This window comes from Antennarius striatus, chromosome 7 (genome assembly GCF_040054535.1).
Source record: "Antennarius striatus isolate MH-2024 chromosome 7, ASM4005453v1, whole genome shotgun sequence".
NCBI lineage: Eukaryota > Metazoa > Chordata > Actinopteri > Lophiiformes > Antennariidae > Antennarius > Antennarius striatus.
This window is the reverse complement of record NC_090782.1, coordinates 1,592,890-1,616,778: the sequence shown is the minus strand read 5'-3', so window position 1 is coordinate 1,616,778 and position 23,889 is coordinate 1,592,890. Positions and strand designations below refer to the sequence as shown.

At 41.0% G+C, this 23,889-nt stretch overlaps 1 protein-coding gene and 1 long non-coding RNA gene across 2 annotated transcripts in view; one reads left to right on the top strand and one right to left on the bottom strand.

Moving 5' to 3' along the window:
- LOC137598558 (inactive N-acetylated-alpha-linked acidic dipeptidase-like protein 2) overlaps positions 1-22,231 on the top strand; it is a 428,247-nt gene extending 406,016 nt beyond the window's left edge. The window contains exons 16-17 of the mRNA XM_068318829.1: positions 4,547-4,745; positions 20,457-22,231. Coding sequence (XP_068174930.1) covers positions 4,547-4,745; positions 20,457-20,700 — 443 coding nt within the window. The 3' untranslated portion in view covers positions 20,701-22,231. The remainder of the gene's footprint in view (positions 1-4,546; positions 4,746-20,456) is intronic.
- LOC137598563 (uncharacterized) lies at positions 1,027-4,525 on the bottom strand. The gene is made up of 3 exons (XR_011036700.1): positions 4,431-4,525; positions 1,927-4,286; positions 1,027-1,324 (listed from the first exon to the last, which is right to left on the bottom strand). It is a non-coding gene; the product is annotated as an uncharacterized lncRNA (long non-coding RNA).
- Positions 22,232-23,889: the final 1,658 nt, after the last annotated feature.

The following is a 23,889-nucleotide window of genomic DNA, read 5'->3' as shown; positions in this document are numbered from 1 at the left end:
TTTAGTGATTGTAATATACATATATATATGTATATATGTATATAGCATATATAAACAACACACACACACACACACACACACACACACACACACACACACACACACACACACACACACACACACACACACACACACACACACACGCACCGGCAGTATGGAAAGTGATTATTTGGACATGAGGAAAAAGGAAATAAGCGTGTACAGTGAGGGGAGGGTGGTTGGTGTTGATTGTTTCTGTAACATTGAGGTAAGGCCAGTGATTATGATTTGTGACATAATCGGTTTTTATTTAGAAACAACAATATCTCCACTGTGGGAGGTTCCATCTCCTGAATCTCTCCTAAACCAACTCTCTCCACACTATCTATACCTCTCTCCAAAATATGTCTTGACTCAAATCCCAAACTGTCTCCACACTATCCACGACCAAACAGTCCCGCTACAGTCCCATGTAGCGGGACTTTCCCGTGATGGAAGCCTCGATACGGAACATCACGCCCGAAACCTCACTGCCCGGCGATGCTCCGGACGTCATCCTTTTCAGCTCCTCCTTTGGATGAAGCAAGCCTCGATACGCGCTTCGCGGGAACGCCCCTCCCCTACTCGGCACACGCTTCGGAGCTTCGATCCTTCGATCCTCAGCGTCACGTCACTACCAAATGAAGCTTTTGTGAAGCACTGAATCACTTGAGTCAACTGGTTCAAAAAAGCCTTCATTACTCGAAGCTTCAGCTATAGTGACCTCTCCTGGCGTAGTTCAAACCCTGCGCTGCGAGTTAGTTTGTGTATGTGTGTAGTTGAAAGCTTCTTGTCAATCACCTCCTTTTTGCTTGGACTTAAAGTATCTTTCATTTTAAATGTTGATACACCCTAGACTGAATATTATATTCCATGGACTGATAATGATTGACAAATGCGTGGAGTGGTGTTGAGGAGCGAATGCTGGGAAAATCTGGTATTGGTTGGTTGTGCTTGTGCAACTATGAAAGGGCTGATTTTTTATTTTATAAGATTTTTATTGCGGTACATGATTTTTTCCACAGTATTTGGATTTAGACGGTTTCTTTTTTTGGTCACAATTTCTCCAGATTTGGAGAACACTCGTTCACATGGAACACATGAAGCATGCTTTTTTTTTTTGCCAGTTTAAACAAATCGGGGTAAACATTCCGATGGTTCTGCCAGTAATCCACAGGGTCTTCTGACCTGGCCAGTGGTGGTTCGGTCAGGTACCGCTGCACCTCCACAGTTGGGTCTGCAGTAGCATTCCTTGCCCTCCTTGCATGCGACGCATCTCGGTCCAGCGTTTCCCGAAGGTTCCTATCTGAGAGACAAACATGACAACAATCATCAGCATTGTAACTTATTGGAAAAAAAATGCTATTTATAATATTACTTGTGGGTTTCAGCAGATGCTGGTTGATCCAATGTGGAGGGCTGTTGTTCTACAATTGTGGGGTGGTTTTGTTTCTTATGGATTCAAAGCACTGAGCTGTCAGTCGTCTCACCACTGCCTGGGCCTGTCCTTAATTGTAGGATCTGATTGTTTGGAATCTTGGATCCAGCAGCGTTGACATCCTCAGTGCTGTTTGGCTTTCTGCCGTCTCAAATTTATTTTGCATCATAGACACTAAGTTCTGTCCCTGTTGTTTTGCTGTTTCATGGCTGGTTTTCCCAGTTGTGTCAAACAAATACAACATAAGCTGTCAGGAAGGGAGGGATATGGACACAAATGCAGGACACGGTGGATGAAGCTTTTGTCCATGATTTAAACAGAAAAACTCAAATCTCCGGATACAAGCAATATCAAACAAGACGAAAGCAGATATAGAAAAACGTGTGCAGGAAAGGACAGAACCACAAAACTACATTCTAGGACTACAGGACAAAATTCCAGGACAAACTGGCAAAGAGCTCTGACCAGACCTGGCTTAAGAAGCCTCATGTCCATCATCCCAATTGAGTCCAGGTGTGAAGACCAGTAACGGGCGTGGTGATGAGCAGCGGTTGAGGAGAGGACCAACCGTTGTGAAGCCGTGACTTCTTCTTCATGAGAGATCTTGTAGCCGCACTCATGTTAGCTGCAGTGTGTGCTTCAGAGAAAGGCACTGTGGCCAGCTTCATGAGGTCCTCCATGTAGTGGCAGGTCACTGCAAGACACACCTCCATATTAACGGACGTCCACATATCAGCAGTGAGACTCACAGCCTCCACCCTCGCCATGACAGCCTTGGCCTTGGTCTCCTCCTCATATTTCTGCAGCAACATGTTCTTGAGAGCTCGCCTGGATGGAAGAACGTATGAGGGATCAAGTAATCCCACAAACTCCTTGAAGCATGCATATATGTGTATGCATATATATGTATGCATAAATACATATATATGTACGCATGCATATATATGTATGCATGCGTTTGAATCAGTAGCAAGAGTGTGCGTTCTTAATTTCCCTTCGGGGATCAAACCAGTATATAAAATTTAAAAAAAAAAAAAAGCCACAGTCATCCACGATGGCAAAGGGCTGCGAGTCTTTCACCACCATATTTACAAAAGCCTCATCCATCTTTCGCTTCTGGTCCACTATGACAGAAATAAAAAGTAAATGATTAAAACAATACCAAAAGGCCTACGACTCAAGAAACACAGCCAGACCACATTGTGTTAGTGTCTAATATAATAATATAGCCAAACTTGATTTGGGGTCCCCTGATTTCCAGCAGCTCCATGTTTAGCAGTGAAGTGTGTTATCATGGAGGAAGTATCCCCATGATACTTCAGCTCAGCGGAACACACCAAGCACTGGACCAGGACAGAAAGTTATTTGTTAATAATAATAATACAGTTTGACTCTATAAAGCTGTCACATAAACAGCATAATTTATTATTATTAATCAATATACACGGATGGTAGACCATAGCTATAGCTAGTTACTGTTAGACATGTAACTTCCTTCATTACAGATGTGACATTACACCTACCTTACCAGCAGAGATCAGAATGAAGTGTTCCCACATTTCAGAACGACCTGTCTCCCTGACTGGCTCCATAATGATCCAACGATCCAAAAAAGCGACGCAATGCAATAACAACAGCAACAACAACTCTCCGACAAAAACCCACAAATGTTGCATTTTTTAGAGCGTATATAAAGGAGTTTAGGCGCTAAAATTCAAACCTGTCACAGACAAGGAGGCGGGTCAGTGAATTAAATACTCAGGATGTCGGGTGGTTCCCTCAGGAAACAAAGCAGTTGCTGCTTCAGACGTCATTGTCACGTGACTTTCTTCCGCCTCAAAGCAAGCTTCGTAGCAGTGGTTCTATTGAATTGTAGTTCTGGGGTTTGAAATGTGTACCGAAGCTTCAGTGTCAAACTGTCATCACTAGTATACTTTGCCAGTTCGTACTTGTAGTTCTGACCTGAAGTTTTGCCTTGTAGTTCTGTTTTGTAGTTCCGTCTTGATTCTGCCTTCATTTTGTATTCTGCCTATGTTTTGATTTGATTTTGATTCATGGACAAAGGCTTCTTCACTCGTGTCCTGCATTTGGGCCTATACCCCGCCCACCGTGACACCGTGTTGTGCATCATTCCTTCATTGCAGCAAGCTTCATTTAAAAGACCTGTAAGCACAGATGCTGACTCCATTGTCCATGTTGGGACATGCTGAAGTGAATTAACTTAGCCATACACTTAGCAAAGTTAGCACTTGAGCAAAAGAGGCAAAAAAACTTGTATAGGATGAACACTTTCTAGACACGCAAGTTTTCCTCGACCAGGACACAATATTTTTAAGTTTTTGTTTCAGTCAGCAAACTTTGTCAGGTACGCCAGTATTATGGTTATGATGGTCGATACGTACAAAAGAGGTTGAGTTTTGTGATATGTGTTCTGCTGTTCTTGTTCTGTGGGTTACATTTTTACCATAACCCTAACTTACTGCCAACAATGTGAACCAGACTCTGACTCCAGAATTACAGGGACTGAACGGTCTGAAGCAATGAGTCATCCACCCCATACTCCCGAAAAACTCACCAAAGGATGCCTCATGGGGGGACATGATTGTAAGCCCTCTTCAGGTCCTTCCAGCCCCCTTGCAAAAGTATAGAACTGGTCCAGTGTTCCAGCATTTGAATCAGAGGCTCAACTAACAGCCAGACTCTCCTCTCCAGGGAGTAGACTTTCCCAGGGAGGCCGAAGGTTAAGATCCCTGTGTGAAACACGCTCTATGGTCCCCCTTCTTAAAAAGGGGAACCACCACCCCAGTCTGCCACTCCAGAGACACTGTACCTGTCGAACACACAATGTTACAAAGACATGTCAACCAGACAACCCTAAAACATTGATTGAGGAGATCCTGGAAGTATTCCTTCCACTGCCCAACTACACAAAAAGAACCCCCAAAAACATTAACCTCAACTTGAAATCACTTACTTTCAGTTCAACTGTTTTCCATATGTTGCTCTTTTACCTGTTGTGGCACACAAAGTGACCCACAGTTCTGCTGTTCACGTCATCTGCATCTCTGCCTCTGTTTTACATGTGTCTAGAGAAGACAACTGTGTCCCAGGCTCTACTGTCCTCAGCCTCGTCTCTGAGAGAGCACGCTGCTTTCCTCCAGTCAGAAACCATGCGGCCGGCCAATGACCCTAAAGAGAGAGACCCCTCCCACATCCGGATGCTGAATGATGTACTCCGTGACCTGGAGAAGAGTTTCATCATCCCACAGACCCTTCCTGGAGTGTACAGGTAGGAGACCATTGATATGGTACACAGGTACAGACTGCAGACGATGGACATCACAATCTGTAGGTTTTGTTCTTTTTCTAAAGATAAAATGGGTCTTTTTTCTTTTATTGACCAGCAGATATTCAATCTACCATCACTAAACAACATATATCTCAGGGTTTTTTTTCTCTTTTAGATTCTGTCACCTTTTATTAATTTATAGACATATAGAAAACATGTTTGCATTTGTCATTGCATTAGGCAGACTATTTCAATGTTTCCTTAGTCAAAGCCTTCTCCTCCACGGGCAGCATTAGCTGTTTGCTTCAGGACTTGGTGTGCTATTTAAAATCACAGACGCGGAAATATGCCAGCATTGTTGCGTCAGTGTGAAGGAACAAAACCCTTTTTTTCTGACTATTTGTGGATCTCTTTGTCAAATGGACTAAAATTTCTGGGATATGGTGAAGTGATTGACCAATTAGCTATTTGACTCAGACATTAGGGGCCTCATGAAGGCTTTTGCACTTTCCATAATTGCCTAACATAAGAGAGATAATGACAGTCTGTGACTAAAAGTGGAGTCTATCATCGCGATTCTGCGCCCAACGGTGTAACATCACCGTAATAATAGCAACACATTCTCATTCTCACACATACAATGACAGCTTTGTGTCTTCAGACACATGATAATGTGACAGAGCAGAGAATCGTCAGGGTGCAGATCTCTCCACAGTTTGTGGGGCTTCATTCAACTCTACTGCAGGAAAAGTGGTCAAACTTTTACATCATTCAGAACACTGATCAGCAGGGACGTGCACAAAACCTTCAAAAGGTGCTGTTCAATGTGTGAACTATCACATCTCATGTTCTTCAAAGGTTGAAGGGAAAATGTCACCGCTGTCCCTCCTGATATCACCATACAAGCAATTAGCATTTGTTCCTGATATGGAAAGCCTGTCTGCAACAAGCATTTCAAACACCGAACAGCACTGTCATTAAGATTAGACCCAAAATCTCTTTGCTTGGTTTAAGGTCACTGCTGACGTGATCTGACACATAGAAACTAGACTCTGGGCTCCTTTGTGAAAGTGTGTGACCCAACATTCAAAACCATTTTGGAAAATCAAGCATTGTAGAATAGATTCTGTTGTTTAATTGGTCTACTTGTCTGGCATGGATTTGTTTTTCCTTTGGAGGAATTCTGCTGCTTTATAAGGAATGTGCCAAGATCCCTGGGAATGAGACCAGGGTCCCCATAAAATATTCTTGTCAGTGTCATATAGACACGGGATGCTCTGGTTTCAGCCCTCCTAGTAAACATGTGTTGGTTCAAACCACAGTGAACACTGATTCTCCTTGTCAATTTCACATCCTTTTCCTTCTGCTGTTCTTTTATAGGACATACATCCGTGTTATGCAACTGCTATCTGAGAAATTGATTAACCGTGTGAACTTTTCTGTGAAGGACCTTGAGAGTGGCTTGTATTAAGAATCCCCCCAAAAATTAATTTGACTGTGGCACAAACATTTTGTTTTTTTTAAATTTCATACACTATACTAATCCCCAAAGGGAAACTAGTTAGTTGTACACTCTTTCAGAATTTTAGCTATTAGTCATGCATATAGATGCATATAGATGTTATGATCACACACGATATATATATATATATATATATATATATATATATATATATATATATATATATATATATATATATATATATATATATCGTGTGTGATCATAACACACACACTTAGAGGGCCTGTAGGCAAGCAGTGTGGGGGAGGTAGAGTGGCAGGCAGCTCCTTCATGGTGCACCCTAATGAGCAACTTGTAAAGAGTGCCTTGGCAGCAAGGGCGCCTTGCTCAAGGGCGCCTCGGCAGTGCTTTGGAGATGAGCTGACACCTCAAACTGTCAGCTCACACTCCGAGGTGGCTGGGCGGGAGCGGGAATCCAACTGACAACCTTGGGAACATTGGACGACCCTCTCTACCACTGAGCCACCGCTGCCCCTAATTAGATTTTAGTGGTCAAAGATCAGAATAAGTTCAGTGACTTAAATCAGGGATTCATGCCATTTTAAAGGAATCTATTATGTATGTATAATAATGATGATGATGATGATAATAATAATAATAATAATAATAATAATAGTAATAATAATAATAATAATAATGTCATAATTTCACACACGTATCCAACTGAATGAAATTAAGTCATGATATTTTACATTCCGAAGGTAAAGGTCAGTTCTATGTAGTTAATTTCCTAATCATAAATGGTAACCAAATGTTCATATTTTTTGCGGTCAGAATTGTGACGTTGTTCTTGGACCTCCACCTTGAAGCTGAGCTCATCGATCAGAACTTCTGTGAAGGTGGTGAAGCATCTTCACAATAACAGCCAAAGAGCAGTCGTCCTACAAAAGCTCTTTCCTTCAGCAGGTGCTTCAGGTGATTGCATGTGACAAAGCTCTCGGTCTCTGTAAATTTGGCCTCTGAAGTAAGACACCTTGTTTCTCTCTCAAAATTATGGAAGGAAAATGTATACAGCTCAATTTAGTGATGACGGTCATCTTGAGAAGAAAAAAAAATGGGTACAATGATTTGGAACAGATTACGGCTATCTGATGTTAACCAGTCATTTGAAAAACAAATTCAACACTCAATTCAACCAAAAATGAACCAGAAATATAGACGAACCTTGACAGGATTCATGCATGAGGCCCATTGTTGCTCTGCCGTAATGATGATTCACAGTCCTGCACAGTAGCACCGTATTCACGACAAATACTCACATCTATTTCCAAATGAAGGCTGCACCAAGGTAGGAGCTTCACACAGATCAGCACAAGACTCGTGTTCTAGACGAGCGAACCTGGAGCCGAGGCGAAGACTGACGTGTTGTTTGAGTAATACCGTATTCTTATTACATTTTAGCACCATATTTAGTTTTCATGGAGGTCAAGTGATAGCAAGAATATGTTGAATGTATTAAAATCAATTATCTAAATCTGATATGTTAGAAGTTACCAGAACTGAACCATTTTAAAGGATCAAGAGCTCCTGATCTACAGTCCATATGATATAATGTGCAAATAGCTTAGAAGATGTTACTGAATTATTCATAGATGAGCTGGGCTTAGCATTAATTAAACCAATCAGTATTTAATTCCTCATTCTCTTTAAAAGCCAAGTGCTCGTCCATCTGACATCTCTATTGAAACCATTAATCTTTGCTGACATATTTGGCCTCTGGCTCCACCATTTTCAAATTATCTACCCCGTCAACAACAACTTGGGGGAGACAACATATGAACAAATGGGTTTATATTTACCTGAGTAGGGATGAAGAGGTGGAACGACGCAGCTGTGTAGCCTCCAGGAAATAAATCCAGATCCTTCCATCATTAATGCTGGTGGCAGAAGATGAAGGAAGTGGATCCAGATCTCATCATGGAACCACCGTACATGAAAGATGGCTTGTTTTATCGTGCTTTGCCTATACTGTATAGTACATATCATAAGACCGTTGGTTAAGCAAACAACCTTTTTCTTAACTGTCTGGGTGGCTGCTCTCAGACAATTCTGAGGAAGCTGTATATTACTAAACTTTTGGAAACCAGTGTGAGATGTTTTGTGATGAGGTTGTGTGTGAACCCACCAGGTGGATGAATGAACTCCATCGGTGGTGAAATGCTCACTTCAATGGGTTTAAAAACATTAGCAAACATCACATCTTTTAATTCAGCTCCTGAAAAACAGTGGCAAAAACAAAATTGCTTTTATTTGTTATATTTCCCAGTGGTGATGGAATCCATGATAACAGAGGCAATAGATACGTAGCTCTACCCTCTTTCTGAAGCCCTTTCTACCAGAGAAATCTTCCCCAACCCCAGAATCACATACAGACCTGTACTGTAGTGTGTTGGCCATGATTTACATCCGCAGTCAGCCTTCTGTCTTGTATTGGGGGCATTCAGTTGTTTTTCATTGTGTTCTACTTGTTGAGCAGAGCAGCAATAATGTAACATAAAGCTTCATATTTATTCCTCCTGACTAAAAAGATGAAAACACAAATAATTTACAGACAGCAGTGTTTGCTGTTTTTGGCCTGGAGCAGTTTTTCAGGACAGAGCAGCGGTATCTCATTGGCTCCATGCTGTGCATGAACAAGTAAGTGAGAGCTCTGGATTAGTTGGCAAAGTTATTTTAGTTAGGGTCCAGCCAAAGAATAAACACCATAAATCATTTCACATTACATTTGGTTGGAGGACAGCTGACCTTGACTGATAGTGGCGACTTTTTCCCCAGCAACTATATCTCATAATAGTAACGCCTCTGCCCTGTTTGATTTCATCCTCACTCTGTCTCGCACACACGCCGTCTTCCCCTCAGCACTTTATCTGTCTACCATTCAACGAGATTCCAACGGAATAAATGGCCTCAGCCGCTCACTGTTATTCACAGTTTATGTCAGTAATAGACATGTTAATTGTCCCACACTGCCATTAGTATCCAAGCTAAAATTTGCTGCTCCATCATGCTTGAAAAGCATTAAGGCTTAATAGCAGTCATTTATAAGGGAAGTTAGCATTACCTCACAGGACTGAGACAATTAGACAAGTCTTTAAAATGTTTACCTTGGTGATTTATCGTTTAAGCAATAAAACCCTGGGTCGAATTTTAAACAACATAAACAAAATTATGATTTAATTATTATTTAATTATGGTCCTAATGTGTATTTTTGTGGTTATGTGCAAGCTGCTTGTTAGGTAATTAATCATTAAATTCCTCACTGACGTTTATGACCCTTTCCAAAGAATCCCATCGTCAGTCTTTCTGTTACACACAAGATGTTGTCAAGGGTAACTCGCGTAAATCAGGGATGGAAACCCAAATATACGAGGTGTATGACATTGATTAAAAAATTCTAATAGAGAATCCTCAAGGTGAGGATTCTGAAGGTACAGTATGTTGCACCTCACTGGCAGGTCTGACTGATTCTTTTAAAAGTTGTGATTGGCTGCTTGATAATTCAAGGTTTTCTATTTCTGCCAAAAAAAATCTGTAAAATAAACACAAATAGCAGCATAAAATAAAACTGATGGAGGATCATGTACATGGGAACACTCTTCCCTTTGGACAATATTTTTTCTATGCCGTCATATTTTTTGTGAGCTGTATTAATGTAACATCCTCATTTCAGCAGTCTACAGGCTGAGGCAAGAAGCAGTAAGCAGTGGAGTCCTGAATATCGCTGAGGTGGCAGTAAGGAGTGTGTGTGTGTGTGTGTGTGTGTGTGTGTGTGTGTGTGTGTGTGTGTGTGTGTGTGTGTGTGTGTCTGTCTGTCTGTCTAAGGTGACAGGGGGACTACAGAAGGCTCTACATTGTGACATCATTGCAGCTGTGTCATCCTGCTGACAGACATTAGTTTGTTTCAAACACAATCACTGCAGCACTGTTGTGTTTTCTTACTACCAGTGAGGTGATGATGTTATTTCTGGCATTATAGAAATTAGTTGGGAGGTTGGGGGCATCTCTAATGAGATGGGCAACAAGAATTAACCCTCAACACTCCCATCAGTACAGGTCCATTAACTCACCTGTGTCCCTCAACTCAAGAACTCCAGCTTTCTCTTATTTAGAGTTGATGTGATTCACTCTTCAATACAGTCTAAACTGCAAGAAGAGAAATTAGTGGTTCTTTCTGCCAAAAGAATCCATGTTCTTCCACCAGTCTGTAGTGGCCAGCGTTCTCTAGAAGTTCTACCACCAGTCTGTAGTGGCCAGCGTTCTCTAGATGTTCTACCACCAGCCTGTAGTGGCCAGCGTTCTCTAGATGTTCTACCACCAGTCTGTTGTGGTCAGCGTTCTCTAGATGTTCTACCACCAGTCTGTTGTGGTCAGCGTTCTCTAGATGTTCTACCACCAGTCTGTAGTGGCCAGCGTTCTCTAGATGTTCTACCACCAGTCTGTTGTGGTCAGCGTTCTCTTCTCTGCCGTGGTCTGCTGGGGGAGCAGCATCAGAACCAGTGACACTAACAGAATCAACCAGCTGATCAGGAAGGCTGGCTCCTGATTGGCTGTAGTCTGGACACTGTGGAGGCTGTGGTGGAGAGGAGGACTCTGAACAAGCTGTCGTACTGTACAACAGCTCTAACACATCAGAGTTCCACCACTTTCTGATGTGTGGATGGGTTTTGGACCATAATCTTAACCTGTACATTTCACATTTATTAGTAACCTCTACCTGACATTTCACTGTACAAACTGCTTGGATATTTGTAATGTTTTTTCTAGGGTATATACTATATATATTCTTTTACATCTAATTTATCTCCATGGGTGGCATGGTGGTGCAGTGGGTAGTGCTGTCGCTGCACAGCAAGGTGGTTCCAGGTTGGAGTCCCACTCTGTGTGGAGTTTGCATGTTCTCTCCGTGTCTGCGTGGGTTCTCTGCCGGTTCTCCTGCTTCCTCCTACCTCAATTAGTATCATTAAAGTCTATCTACTTAACAATCTTTTGTGGTACATCCAGATCATAGAAAGCATATACTACGCTGTATAATAGTCACTGTGAAGATATTAATCATCTTGATAAGTTAAAAGTAAATAAGGTCTCCCTCCCATTGGACATAAATTTAAGGCTATGATTAGAGGCTATGATTGTTTATGCCAAATCATGTAACTCCCGGGGTTGGGGTGTTGTTTCATAATATCCTGTATATATCCAGCCACATTAACATCAGTCAAGCTGACCCTCACCTAACTTGTTTTGAATGTTTTTATGCATCCCTTAGTTTTCTGTGGGGGTTAAGTGTCCAAAGTTTTTCTTGGCCCTGTTTGTGTACCAGTAGGCCAGCTAGACAGATTGAACTAGAACAGATTAATGATGACTGTAAGATTTGCACTGTTTTAATATCATTTTGGCACTGAAGCCAGTAAAGTCTAGGATCCTACGAATCACTCAGACATTGCTCAACAGAAATTTAAACACTATCATAATCGTTTATACTTTGATGGAATGTTTTTTTTCCCATGATGTTTGAAAGGTGAAAGATTAAAATATTCTATTCAATAAAGTGTCCTAACCCCAAACAAATAAAATATAAAGTAAAAATGAAAAACACAAATGTCAGAAAAAGTGACATCAGAAGCCAATTTTAAAATATAGTGTAGACAATGTGTGTGTGTGCCTGTGTGTGTGCGTGCGTGTAGCTAAGGAGGCACTCGTAGTTATTAGATGGTCAGTATTGGTACTTGGCTGCATGTTGTTGTGCGTGTTCCTATCCTTTCTCCAGTATCCTGTCCATTGTGTGTGAGAGTGTGAATAATTGTCACTCTTGTTGGGCAGGTGGTGCTTGTGTGTGTGAACGTTAGAGGAGCTGACATAAGTGTTTGTGTTTATTTAAAAAAGCACACCTGATATCACCTGAACCTTCAATTAACCGCCCACCTGATAATTCCACTGCACCTCTTATGTACCGGTGCTCAAGGTTTAACTGCATGTTCAGGTTTAGACAAACAGAGGAGATAAACATCTGATCCTTTAGCTTAACAGGTGATTTAAAGAAGCTGCTGTTGTTGTGCAACAAGCTGCTGTTGTGCAACACCCAGAATTTCTTTCCCGTCCCCAAGTCAGTGTCTGCATCAAATGGTCTAACGATAACCATAAAGACACTGACTCTATCTGGCCTATCTGACACTCTCTCTCTCTCTCTCTCTCTCTCTCTCTCTCTCTCTCTCTCTCTCTCTCTCTCTCTCTCTCTCTCTCTCTCTCTCTCTCTCTCTCTCTCTCTCTCTCTCTCTCTCTCTCTCTCTCTCTCTCTCTCTCTCTCTCTCTCTCTCTCTCTCTCTCTCTCTCTCTCTCTCTCTCTCTCAACCGTCTACTGTCTCTCTCTCTCTCTCTCTCTCTCTCTGACCCTGTCCTTACCTTCATTTTATTTCTTTACCACCCAACCGGTCAAAGGAGTCTGGGTCCTGCCCGGAGTTTCTTCCTCAATGAGGGAGTATTTCCCTGCCACTGTCGCTTATGCTCTGGAGGGTTCCGTTGGGTTTTTCTGTCTGTTAAAACACTTTGAAATGTCTGTTGCCATGATTAAGCGCTATATTAAAAAAAAAGAACTTGATTGATTTTCTTGTAGGTGAGAATGGTAGTTGTGTTGTCTGCAGCTGCTTATGTGCTTTCTTGGACTTCCTGTTTCTAATGATTAATTGACTCTCTCTGAAGAATGCTTTGGTGTTTGTCCTCACTTTTGGAGTCAGCTGTGAGAGAAGTGACATCTGTTTGGACAACAGGGATTTTTGTTCTTTTCTCTTTGTAAACTGATTAAAAAAAAAGTGTTGCTCCACAATTTTTCTCTTTTGTATGTGATATGGATTAGCCGGTCAGACAAACGCGCTTCAAATACTGCATTGTGACAAAAAGTACTCTTTCCACTCAGCAGGGAAATGGTATGTTTTTTTTCTTCGATGTCGAGCTTCCATGTTCATTTTAGTGCCTAATATATTGAAGGCTAACTATATAATTATCTTGCTAGGGATTTTACTCCTGTTAGAAAAGATTAGATCTCAGACTGGATGGGCTGTATGTCAATCAAGTTGCAAATGACAGTGAGACCTACCCATGAAACAGATGTGATTAAGCGGTTGGTCTAAGTATTGGGCGCCCAGCCCTGTTTTAGGGTGTGCCTAATCTGCAGGCTTCTAATTTTTGAAATACAAAATATTCCATTTTCTGTGTAAAAGCCCTGAAAAGCAGCCGGTTAGTTGTAAAAATACACATTTACAGAAGCAAGCAATCACATTGTGGTTATCTCATGACTTTCAGTCAATCTCTTTGTGATCATAGTACAATATTTACTTGTGTTATTGGTATTGCATTTCACTTCCTTACTTGGTTACCCACAACCACATGTGACTAATCTATCCGTCATTCATCCTTTGAGTTCATTAGTTGTGACATCATCAACATCCTGTCAAAGACATCAACATAGTCCAGCTTTGGCCTTAATGGGATCTGTGGCAATGTGTCGGCTGTCAGAGTCCCAGTGGATGGGCACTCAGGTCGGAGTAACCACCCACTGGAGGTAACTGACCATACAAGTACTCACTATAGGCAGGTATGACCACCACCTGACATCAAAGCTCTTCTCAGCATTGTGGTGGAGGAGATCCTTCTAGCTGAGGGGTTACGTCCAACTTTCACATCCATCCAGCAGGATAGACTCTTCCTATAAAGAATTGGATCTTGGTCATCGTTGACATGCTGGACTTCCTGAAGTTACTCATCTGAATGAGGTCCTGCAAGCCTGAGCTTTTCTCACTCCGATGTCTTTTTCGGAGGGTCATCTAGCTAGGATCCAAATATCTGAAGTCATCCACTTGTTCTCGCAGTTTAAAACTTCTACAGGGATTCCACTGGACTTGATAGCTTTCCTAATTAGAGCCACTTTTAGCTATCTGAGTTCAGCTTCAATGAAGCGACCATCACCTACTGTATTTCTAGCTCTTCAAACACCTGGGGTGTGTCGTCGTTCAGTTCCTCCACAACTGGTGGGCAACCCAGCAGCTTCTAAAAGTGAGTAAACCAAATAGTTACTCTCTCCTCTGGACTTGAACCAGCAACCTTTCCCTCTTAGCAATTCCATTTAATTTGTTTCATTAATCTTACAATAATTACAAAAACAACTTATCTAGCAGTGCAGTCACTCTCTCACCTGCTGTGTGACCAATAAAGCCTGGCCATCTCTGAAATTCATTACAGCCCTGTTGGTTTTGAATCAGATTGATGCAGACTTACACCAGCCTGGTTTATATTGGTGATTTGTCCAGGGATGTGGCTTTCCTCTTGCCCAATGTGTGCTCAGATAACTTCAGCCTAGGACCATAAGCAGGACAAGCACGTACAGACAATGGATGGATTATGGTCTCAGAGTAAAAAACACTGCTTTTTATCCTACTTACCAATATAAAATGTTGCTATCAACTTATTTCCCCCAGCAAAACAAGAGTGTAATATAAAGTACAGCTTTGTCCTTTATGTGGACACATCACTGTCTGATGGAATAATATCTCTGCTTCCCATGAGCAAGTTCCTTCAAGCACAACCAGATAGCCTGATTTCTCCCTCCTCGTACGTGAATGGAATTTTCTGCAACGCATAAATATTACAGACATTACACAATCAGCTGAGGGGCCACGTTTCCAGGAAAATTTGCATTTTTTTAAAGGTTATCTTACATTAGGGACTTTTTGCTGGCTGAAGTGTTACTGATCACTGATCAGAATTGTTCCTTTACTTCATTATCATCTCTAATTGTTAGATATTACTCGCATAATATAATCACCAATAAAATGCACATCTAAACCAAAAAAAAAAAGAGTATACAGGCTACAGTGGAGGCTCCAGCTTTGTTATGGATGTACATGGTATATTTTGTATTTTGGGCTTCTGCATCTGCAGTGTGGTATGATATTTCATTTTAAAAATAGTCTTTCTTTTCCAGTTTTTTGTGCTTTGCGAAATCTGTGAATTAAGCGCTTGGCTGTCTTTATCCATAGGAGTGACTAGATAGTGACTGGATCTTCATTTCCATGTGAACTATTCTTTTTGGCTCTCCAGTGTCATGTAATGGTGTTGTGGTACAATACATAGAGGATCTTCGCAGTGACATTGATTATAAATTGTGCACTGAAGGTCAGTGTTCTTCACACCCTACAGCTCACAGCCTGTGTCTTAACAGATGAAGAATCATTCCATTTACTCGCTGAGACTGTCTGTGCAGCCACTTTAAGAGAAATCAATGTACTCCAGCCCCCAAGGAGAGCAGGTCTCTGCCATTGAGACCTACAGGTGACTACCCTGCCACTCCCAAAGGCTTATTTGCATTTATATAGGTGTGCTTCTCTACGTGTGAGCATCCTGTTGTGTGCTACAGTGTGAGCGGGATACAAAGACACATGTATAATTGTAATCACTCATATGGTACAGCCCATTTGCAGCTCGTTTCCCGCAAGAATTAGGTAAAGGTCTAAATCTGAGAAAGATGCTGTCATACATTGTGATGAATGTCAGATCAGAGTGGTTGAGTGTAGTTCTGCATGTAAATGATAGATTTACTGCAAGTGCAGACGGATTCAAAGAGGAAACTCCCAGTCTGGTGCGATTCATGCATTTTGACTTGTCTAATTTCATTTAAGACTCTAAAGAGTAATTCAGCTGTACTTTTTTTAGTAGGTTTAGTGTAGTTTAGTTTAAGGGGACAATGCAATTTCATATAACACGTGATTATACATGGTTAAAAAAAAAGCCAGAATTACCCAGAAGACTAGTTTTCATCTGTAGTCCCCTGGCCATGATGTATGAAAAGCAGTAAAATCAGTAAAATACATCTACAATATAGTAAAAATATACATACTCAAACACTTACTGTACTATTAAAAGAGAATCACACATATTAAACATAACATTTGATCACAACATCAAAACTTTTAGTATTGGCAGCTATAGGAGTCGATAAGCCACATTTTCAAGTTTTTAGTGAAGACCTTGTATGTTGTGAGTGGTTTAACCTCCTCAGGTAAAGAGTTCCACTCACTAGCGCCCCCCACTGACCAGGCAGACTTACTGAAAGTGCTCCTGCGCAGAGAAATGAAGCGGTCACCTCTGACAGAGCCACGAGCGACCCGCTCAGAGCTGTTTCTTTGGCTGATGAACTCTGCCAGAGGATCTGGAGCCAAATCACACAGTACTTTATAAATGTAATTCAAATCTGCAAATGTGTGAAGACTGTCCCAGTCTGAAAGGCTGCATTTTTTTAACACTGCACGATGATGATAGGTCCTAGGTTTTTTTATCCATAACTTTGATTGCTTGTTTGTACAAAGCTTTCAAAAGAGAGTTGTGAATCTATTACTAACCCAAGATATTTATATTGGCTGATGATTTGTATTTTTTCTCCATTAACACGCATGTCAGGGTCAGGTGATATTCTATTTGTTTTGGTGAAATACATGCCTATAGTTTTAGAAATGGTTAGCTGTAGACAGAACTCTTATAACCAAGTTGTAACACAGGACATTGTTGTAATTTAGCAGTTTAGCAGCAACAGTGTCTTTGGAGCAACCGTGAACAAAGAAAACCGTGTCGTCTGCATCCATTAAACATTCAGTGTTAGGAGAAACAGTAGGCAAATCATTGGTATAAAGACTAAATATAAGGGGGCCTAATATTGATCCCTGGGGGACTCCAGATGTAAGCCGAAGAGAACCAGATCTGCAGTTGTTAACTGATAGATTGTGTTCGATCATGCAGATAGGATTCAATCCAGCTCACAGCGTTGTGAGAGAAGTTGAATTTCAAGAGCTTAGTTAGAAGGACAGAGTGATTTACTGAATCAAATGCTTTCCTGAGGTCCAAGAATACCGCCCCTACAACTCCACCCTTGTCGAGAAAAGATTTAATTTTCTCAATGAGGAGGCATGTAGCCATTTCAGTAGAATGCTTGGATCTGAAACCAAACTGCATTGGGTGGAGAGAGGGGGAGCTGGTCTTTAAGTTATGGACAATCTGCTGTGCCACCCATTTTTCTGCAATTTTGGAAATGACAGGAAGAATGCTTATTGGCTGATAGTTATGCAGAGAAGTTGAGTCACGAGATTTTAAGACAGGGGTAACAATAGCAGATTTCCAGACCTTTAGAAAGTGTCCTTGAAAGGTATGCTGCATGTATGAACACCTTTATTTCTGCTTCATTCAATCCATTGGCAGACTAAGTGAAAAGCTGTACCTCTAAAGCTTTATTTCTAACTTATCTTAAATTTGTTACATTTTTTATCACAGCAGCTGTTTTTAAGACAACTAAAGTTCTGTCAAACTTTCAATCTGAACTTTTGATTTCACAGAAATACAAACCATTCAAGTGTGACATCTAACCAGATTCTTAAAAATAAAGCTGGTGAGGCTTTACATGAACATTAACTTCCTGAGCGACATCTTCCCACTATGAATGTTTCAACCCAACTGCACACTGACATATGAATTTCGGACTCAGGAACAGGCTGGGGCTCAGACTCAGGAATTGGATCTGGTAATGGCGCTGGAACTGGTTCAGGGACAGGCGCGGAGGTTGGAGTTGGAAAATCGAGGAAGGCCGACAGCCAGCATGCTGCTGCTTTGGGCAGCAACACCCTGGAGAAAGCAGGGGTCCAATATGTCTAATGTTGGCGAGATCGTTCTGTCACGGAGAGCAGGATTAGGACCTTAATCAACTTATTTTTATTGTCTCTACCATTCATAGTGAAAACATGATGAAGGCTTTTAGGAAAAAGAACATTCAGACATCACTACACCATTCAGACATCAGAACCAAGAGAGAACCCATCTTGAAAAGCCTCAGCCTAATCAGCCTGATCAAGCACAGGTGCTGAGAGGAGCAACAGGTGCTGAGACGAGGCTCCGCCCACAAGCTAGGCCCCTCCTCCTACCACACCCCAGCACAGCAGAGCAACATGACACCAACACCAAACCGTGACACCCAATCCAAGCTCAACAAATGTGAATGGAAAATAATTGAAGAAGAAACCTGCTCTGTTCACTGTTCTCACTGTTATGGGCTGACAGAGCACAACTAAGCACATCTTCTGCTTTTACTAATATGCATTTACTAGTTATATTATCACAACCTCCAGTGACCATTATTTGAAACTGCTCAACTCCATAAAGGACAAAGGGAAGAACATAGCTGTTAACACAGGGATGCATCCATTACACGTACATGGAGGGAGCATATAACTAAAGCAGATAAACTAGGTGACTGTAACTGAGAGAGAATCAGACTGATTGTACTTCAAGTCATCACTCTGCCCGGAGGCACGTGTTCTGTTTGATATAAATGTGTTATGTCTCTCTTATTCTAAAATTCACAATCTATGACTATTCAGATATTTTGGACACACAATGTATGAGACATTTCTTTGAAGCTCTGCAGGAGCTGAAACGTGTTTGTGCCTGAGAGATAAAGCAAGGAGAGATGAGATGCAGCCCAACAGATAAAAAACTGTTATCCTAGCTGGTCTCACCCATGGTTGTGTAGAGTGATTATCTTTCTTCTTCTTCTGCTTTCGGCTTTTCCCTTCAGGGTCTCCACAGCCAATCAGTGTCCTCCATCTAACCCTGTCTTCTCATCCTCTTCTCTCACACCAACTACCTTCATGTCTTCCCTCATTACATCCATAAACCTCCTCTTTGGTCTTCCTCTAGGCCTCCTGCCTGGCAGTTCAAAACTCAGCATCCTTCTACCAATATATTCACTATCTCTCCTCTGGACATGTCCAAACCATCTCAGTCTGGCCTCTCTGACTTTATCTCCAGAACCTCTAACATGTGCTGTCCCTCTGATGTACTCATTCCTGATCCTATCCTTCCTGGTCACTCCCAGAGAGAACCTCAGCATCTTCATCTCTGCTACCTCCAGCTCTGTCTCCTGTCTTTTCCTCAGTGACACTGTCTCTAGACCAAACAACATCGCTGGTCTCACCAGTTTTGTACACCTTTCCTTTCATTTTAGCTGAAACTCTTATATCACACATCACACCTGACACTTTCCTCCACCCGTTCCATCCTGCCTGTACACGCTTCTTCACCTCTTTTCCACACTCTCCATTGCTCTGGACTAAGTACTTATAATCCTCCACCTTCTTGATCTCTTCTCCCTGTAACCTCACTCTTCCACTTGGGTCCCTCTCATTCACACACATGTACTCTGTCTTACTGCGGCTAACCTTCATTCCTCTCCTTTCCAGGACAAACCTCCACCTCTCTAGCTTCTCCTCCACCTGTTCCCTGCTCTCACTACAGATCACAATGTCATCTGCAAACATCATAGTCCATGGAGATTCCTGTCTGACCTCGTCTGTCAGCCTGTCCATCACCATAGCGAACAAGAAGGGGCTCAGAGCTGATCCCTGATGCAGTCCCACCTCCACCTTGAACTCCTCTGTCACACCTTCAGCACACCTCACCACTGTCTTACAGTCCTCATACATGTCCTGCACCGCTCTAACATACTTCTCTGAGTGATTATCCTTTAATCATCTGTAATAATTATTACCTCCCGCTTCAAAGTGGTGATGTATTATAATTTGTTTATGTTTGTGTGTTTGTTCGTATGTCCACCAAATATCTTTGCAACCGTTGCAGATAGAAAGATGACACAAATAGCACATTACTCGGGTGGCAAAGGGGAGGAAAATGAGATGGTGACCTTTACCTTGACAAAACTTGTCCAACTACACTCAGGAACCGGATAAGATAGAAAGACGAGGGAGAAGGTCAGTGTTAGACCATAGATCAAAGCTAGTCCTTTGATCTACCTAAACACTAGCTTTGATCTCTGGTCAAAGCTAGTGCATAACTTTGACCTACCCTGAAGCTTTGACCCTGACCTACCCTTAAAGTGGGTCAGGGTATATCGCGGGATGTTGCAGTCTCTAACTGCCTTGTTATTCATATTTTTACTTCTAAATTGCCTCCAACAAAGGAGACAGTTGTGCTCAAACACTGATATTATAGTATCGTATTGCATTCAGACATGACAGTGATGTTTTCTAGGACCTTTAAGTTGTGAACTGCTTCAAAACAGAACTGTAATCTGCAGGTTTAGACAAATCTAAACAAACACATTCACTGGTGCTCTGCTCTCTCTTTTCCTGTGTTTCCATAGTAACCTACTGTACAGTCTTCCAGGGAAGACTCCACAGTTCTCCATCCTCAAGCTCTCACAGGAAGTCGCCAATCTTTACAACATCACCAGCAAAGTCGTCAAACCCTGCCCTGCAGAGAAGGAAATGACTGGCCCCCCCACCGTCACCCGGTCCCTGTCGCTCATCCTCAGGGCTGTCCAGGCAGCGGAGAGGCTGATCTGCTTTGGGCTGGACCTGTTTGAAAATTATCCAAATGGCAAATGATGATCCTTGTCTGATGATTAGAGTCTGAAGCAGTCAGGAGTAGAAACTGCTGCTAAAGTCGATGTAGTTTAAACACAATGCAAAAGTTCCAACAAAAAGATTCTCTAGCTGAAGTCAGCAACAGAGGAAAAAGCTAGAGGGTTGACACGGTTCTCCAGAGGAGAACCCTTATCCTGTGGGTCAAAACTTCTTCAGGCACTTGAAATTAAATGTAGTCGAGGCTGAATGTGACTCTTCATAAGTATCTCAATGACATTCACAAAAAAAGTTCTGTGTTTGATGATTGTAGTGAACGCAACTTCCAAACTATAAGCCAGATATGCAAATAGCAGTGAGACAATGGGCTCATTGAATTATCCCTCAACCCTCCCTGAATGGAAGCCACTAACTAGCTAGAAGCTAAATGAAATATCCCCCTAGAGCTCCACCAGTCAAACAGATCAATGGAGACAGTGTGTTAAAGACATCACTTCTTAAACTGTATGCTACATCTGTGGGGTTACGGTGTGATGAGTCACACACTTCACAATGGCCTTTGGCCTTTCCAACACATCCTGATTTGCTATGCCTGCAGGTGTGCTTTTCCACCACAGTATACACACTGATAGACAAGATCAGAAATATTAACGTTTACATCCATATATCCATTTTCTTGAAGACAAAATGATCGTTATCATCTTGTCTTCAGCAGCTTTTCTGCCTTGTGGTTCACAGGAGCTGCTGGAGCCAATCCCAACTGGCTGCACCCTGGGGAACACCCTGGATGTATTGCCAGTGCATTGCGGGGCATATAAATGCTTTTTATATCATAATTTACCGATTATTCACTGAGAAATGAAGGGAAATGTGGAGCCATGCTGACTATTGGTTTTCAATGCTGTTGGGTCCCAAAACGCAGCACAAGTGATTCTGACAAAACTAAAGCAATCCATAATTAATATGTGAGTTCAGTCTGCAGGTGTAGCCATAGAGACACAGGGTGTTTGGTGTTGTTTCACACACACCTTCTCCGTGTTTTCTCTCTGTCTCTGAGAGAGTACTTAAATTAAATTGATATAACCTACATTTCTGTGTAATTGTTTTTAATGTTATGTTCAAGTAGGCATGATGTACAGTTAGCTGCACTGGCTGATCTAGGATGGGGACAATGTTTATGTTTTAAATTATTTGTGTAAAATGCAGTCCTACTATTGAAGGTTTAGTGGTGTCAGAATGTGAGCTAATATTCCACATTTTGGTGATAATGGAACAAAGGAGATAACGTAAACATAATACTAGTTTTCCACTGATGACATAAAAACCTGTTTAATAAGTCGACCAAAAAACTCGCTGTAGCTAATCTAAAGATACCTTAAGTCACGGCAATACTACTCCTGAGCATAAACCACGCCGCCCTCCAAAGTCTGGGTCCTGCCTGGAGTTTCTTCCTCAATGAAGGAGTTTTTCTCTGCCACTAACTCTTGTTTTTGCTCTTGAGAGTTCTGTTGAGTTTCTCTGTCTGTTAAAGCCCTTTGAAATGTCTGCTGGTGTGATAAAGTGTTATACAAATGAAAGTTGATTGATTGGTTGATTTATTGATTGATTGGTTGATTGATTGATTGATTGGCCTGACTCAGCAGAACACAGCAATATAAAGAATCTAAAGCTTTAAACCCTGCCGCCACGAACACAGCATCTAAAGGCTAAAAAACTAGTTCAAACAGCTACTTTAGTTTTAGTAACTTCATAATAAATATAGTGATAGACAATAAACCACAGACTGGCAGCTCAAGCAATATTTTCTGATGTGATTTGACTTTTTTTTTTTTTAAAACTACTAGTGTTTGCTTTTTGTGAAGCATGATGTTTATAACAAGTTTGTGTGAAAAAAATAGAGTAGAAGACTTTCTCTTTGCTTGAGTCTTATTTCATACTGAAACATATGTGTAGCATTTTGTATTAGACAGACAGACAGACAGCATGGTGGGCAGCTTCACTCTAATTATTACTGTTTTTTAGAATTTTTACTCCGTTTAATGACAATTTTGGAGAATAATTCAACCATCTGGAAATATATCAACAGCACTATGTAAAGACATTTCATTACTTTCACAGATATCCAGATTCGTCTAAAGCATGTTGTTGTTTTTTAATTGACCACATCTCAATTTGCAGCAAATATTTGATACAAGACTGAAATATTTTGTAACACATTTTAATAATTTGTATTTAACTGTCAAGTTTGGAAAATTGATCTTACAAAATCCTTTCAGGGAGGAGAAATATAAATGTCCATTGCTTTAGATCCTATGCCTTTTTAAAAGATGCTTTAATTTACAATTCAAAAGGAAAAAAAAGGCTAAATAATTTTTTAAAAAATCTTAAAAATGTCTTTGTCAGCATTAATCAGCTGGCATAATTGTACATTTATACAGCACACTACTTTACAGAAAGGGCAATTACTTCCATTAATTTTTAAACAGCCTCAGCTACCCTGAACTGCAGTTTGTGTACTTGACTGCTTGCAGTGTAACAAACATTATTTCAAAAGCATTCAAATAACACAAATAACCCAAAGGGAGAGTTTACATCATGCATATAAATGCTTCAGTGTGGCACCAACTTAACATATTGTACCACCAGGTTCATGGACAGAAAACACAAAACAGATTACTCTGTCTAGACAATCCGTGCATCGACAATGTGCAATTATTTTACAGTTCATTACACTGTTGTATTTAAATAGCTAAGTGTTTATATTTTTAAATCTTATAAATTAAGGAAAAAGCTATTCAAAGAATGCATCAAGTCACTATTGTAACCTGAATATAGTTTGTAATAACTTTGACAATATAAATGTGAGGGTTTGGAATTTAAAAAAAAATTCACTGCTGCACAAGCGAAGCTTCGGTCCTTCCGTACAAATGGTTGGATGTATGGCTAATGGAATTCTGATGAATATGTCTACTAATTTAGATCTTTATTTCAAAGTCAACTACAGTGTTCAAGTAATGTTATTATGGTCACAAACCTTTATAAAAAAATATGAAAAGTTTTGTTTGGCTTTTATTAAAAACATTAAAAAAACCTACATTCCAACTGAACCTTGGTAGTCATGTGTGTAAAGTGTTTGTTTGGATTTTTTTTATTTTTTTTGCATTTTATTGTTGATCTTATATGCAATGTTTGATATTTTTAATAGAATTGGAC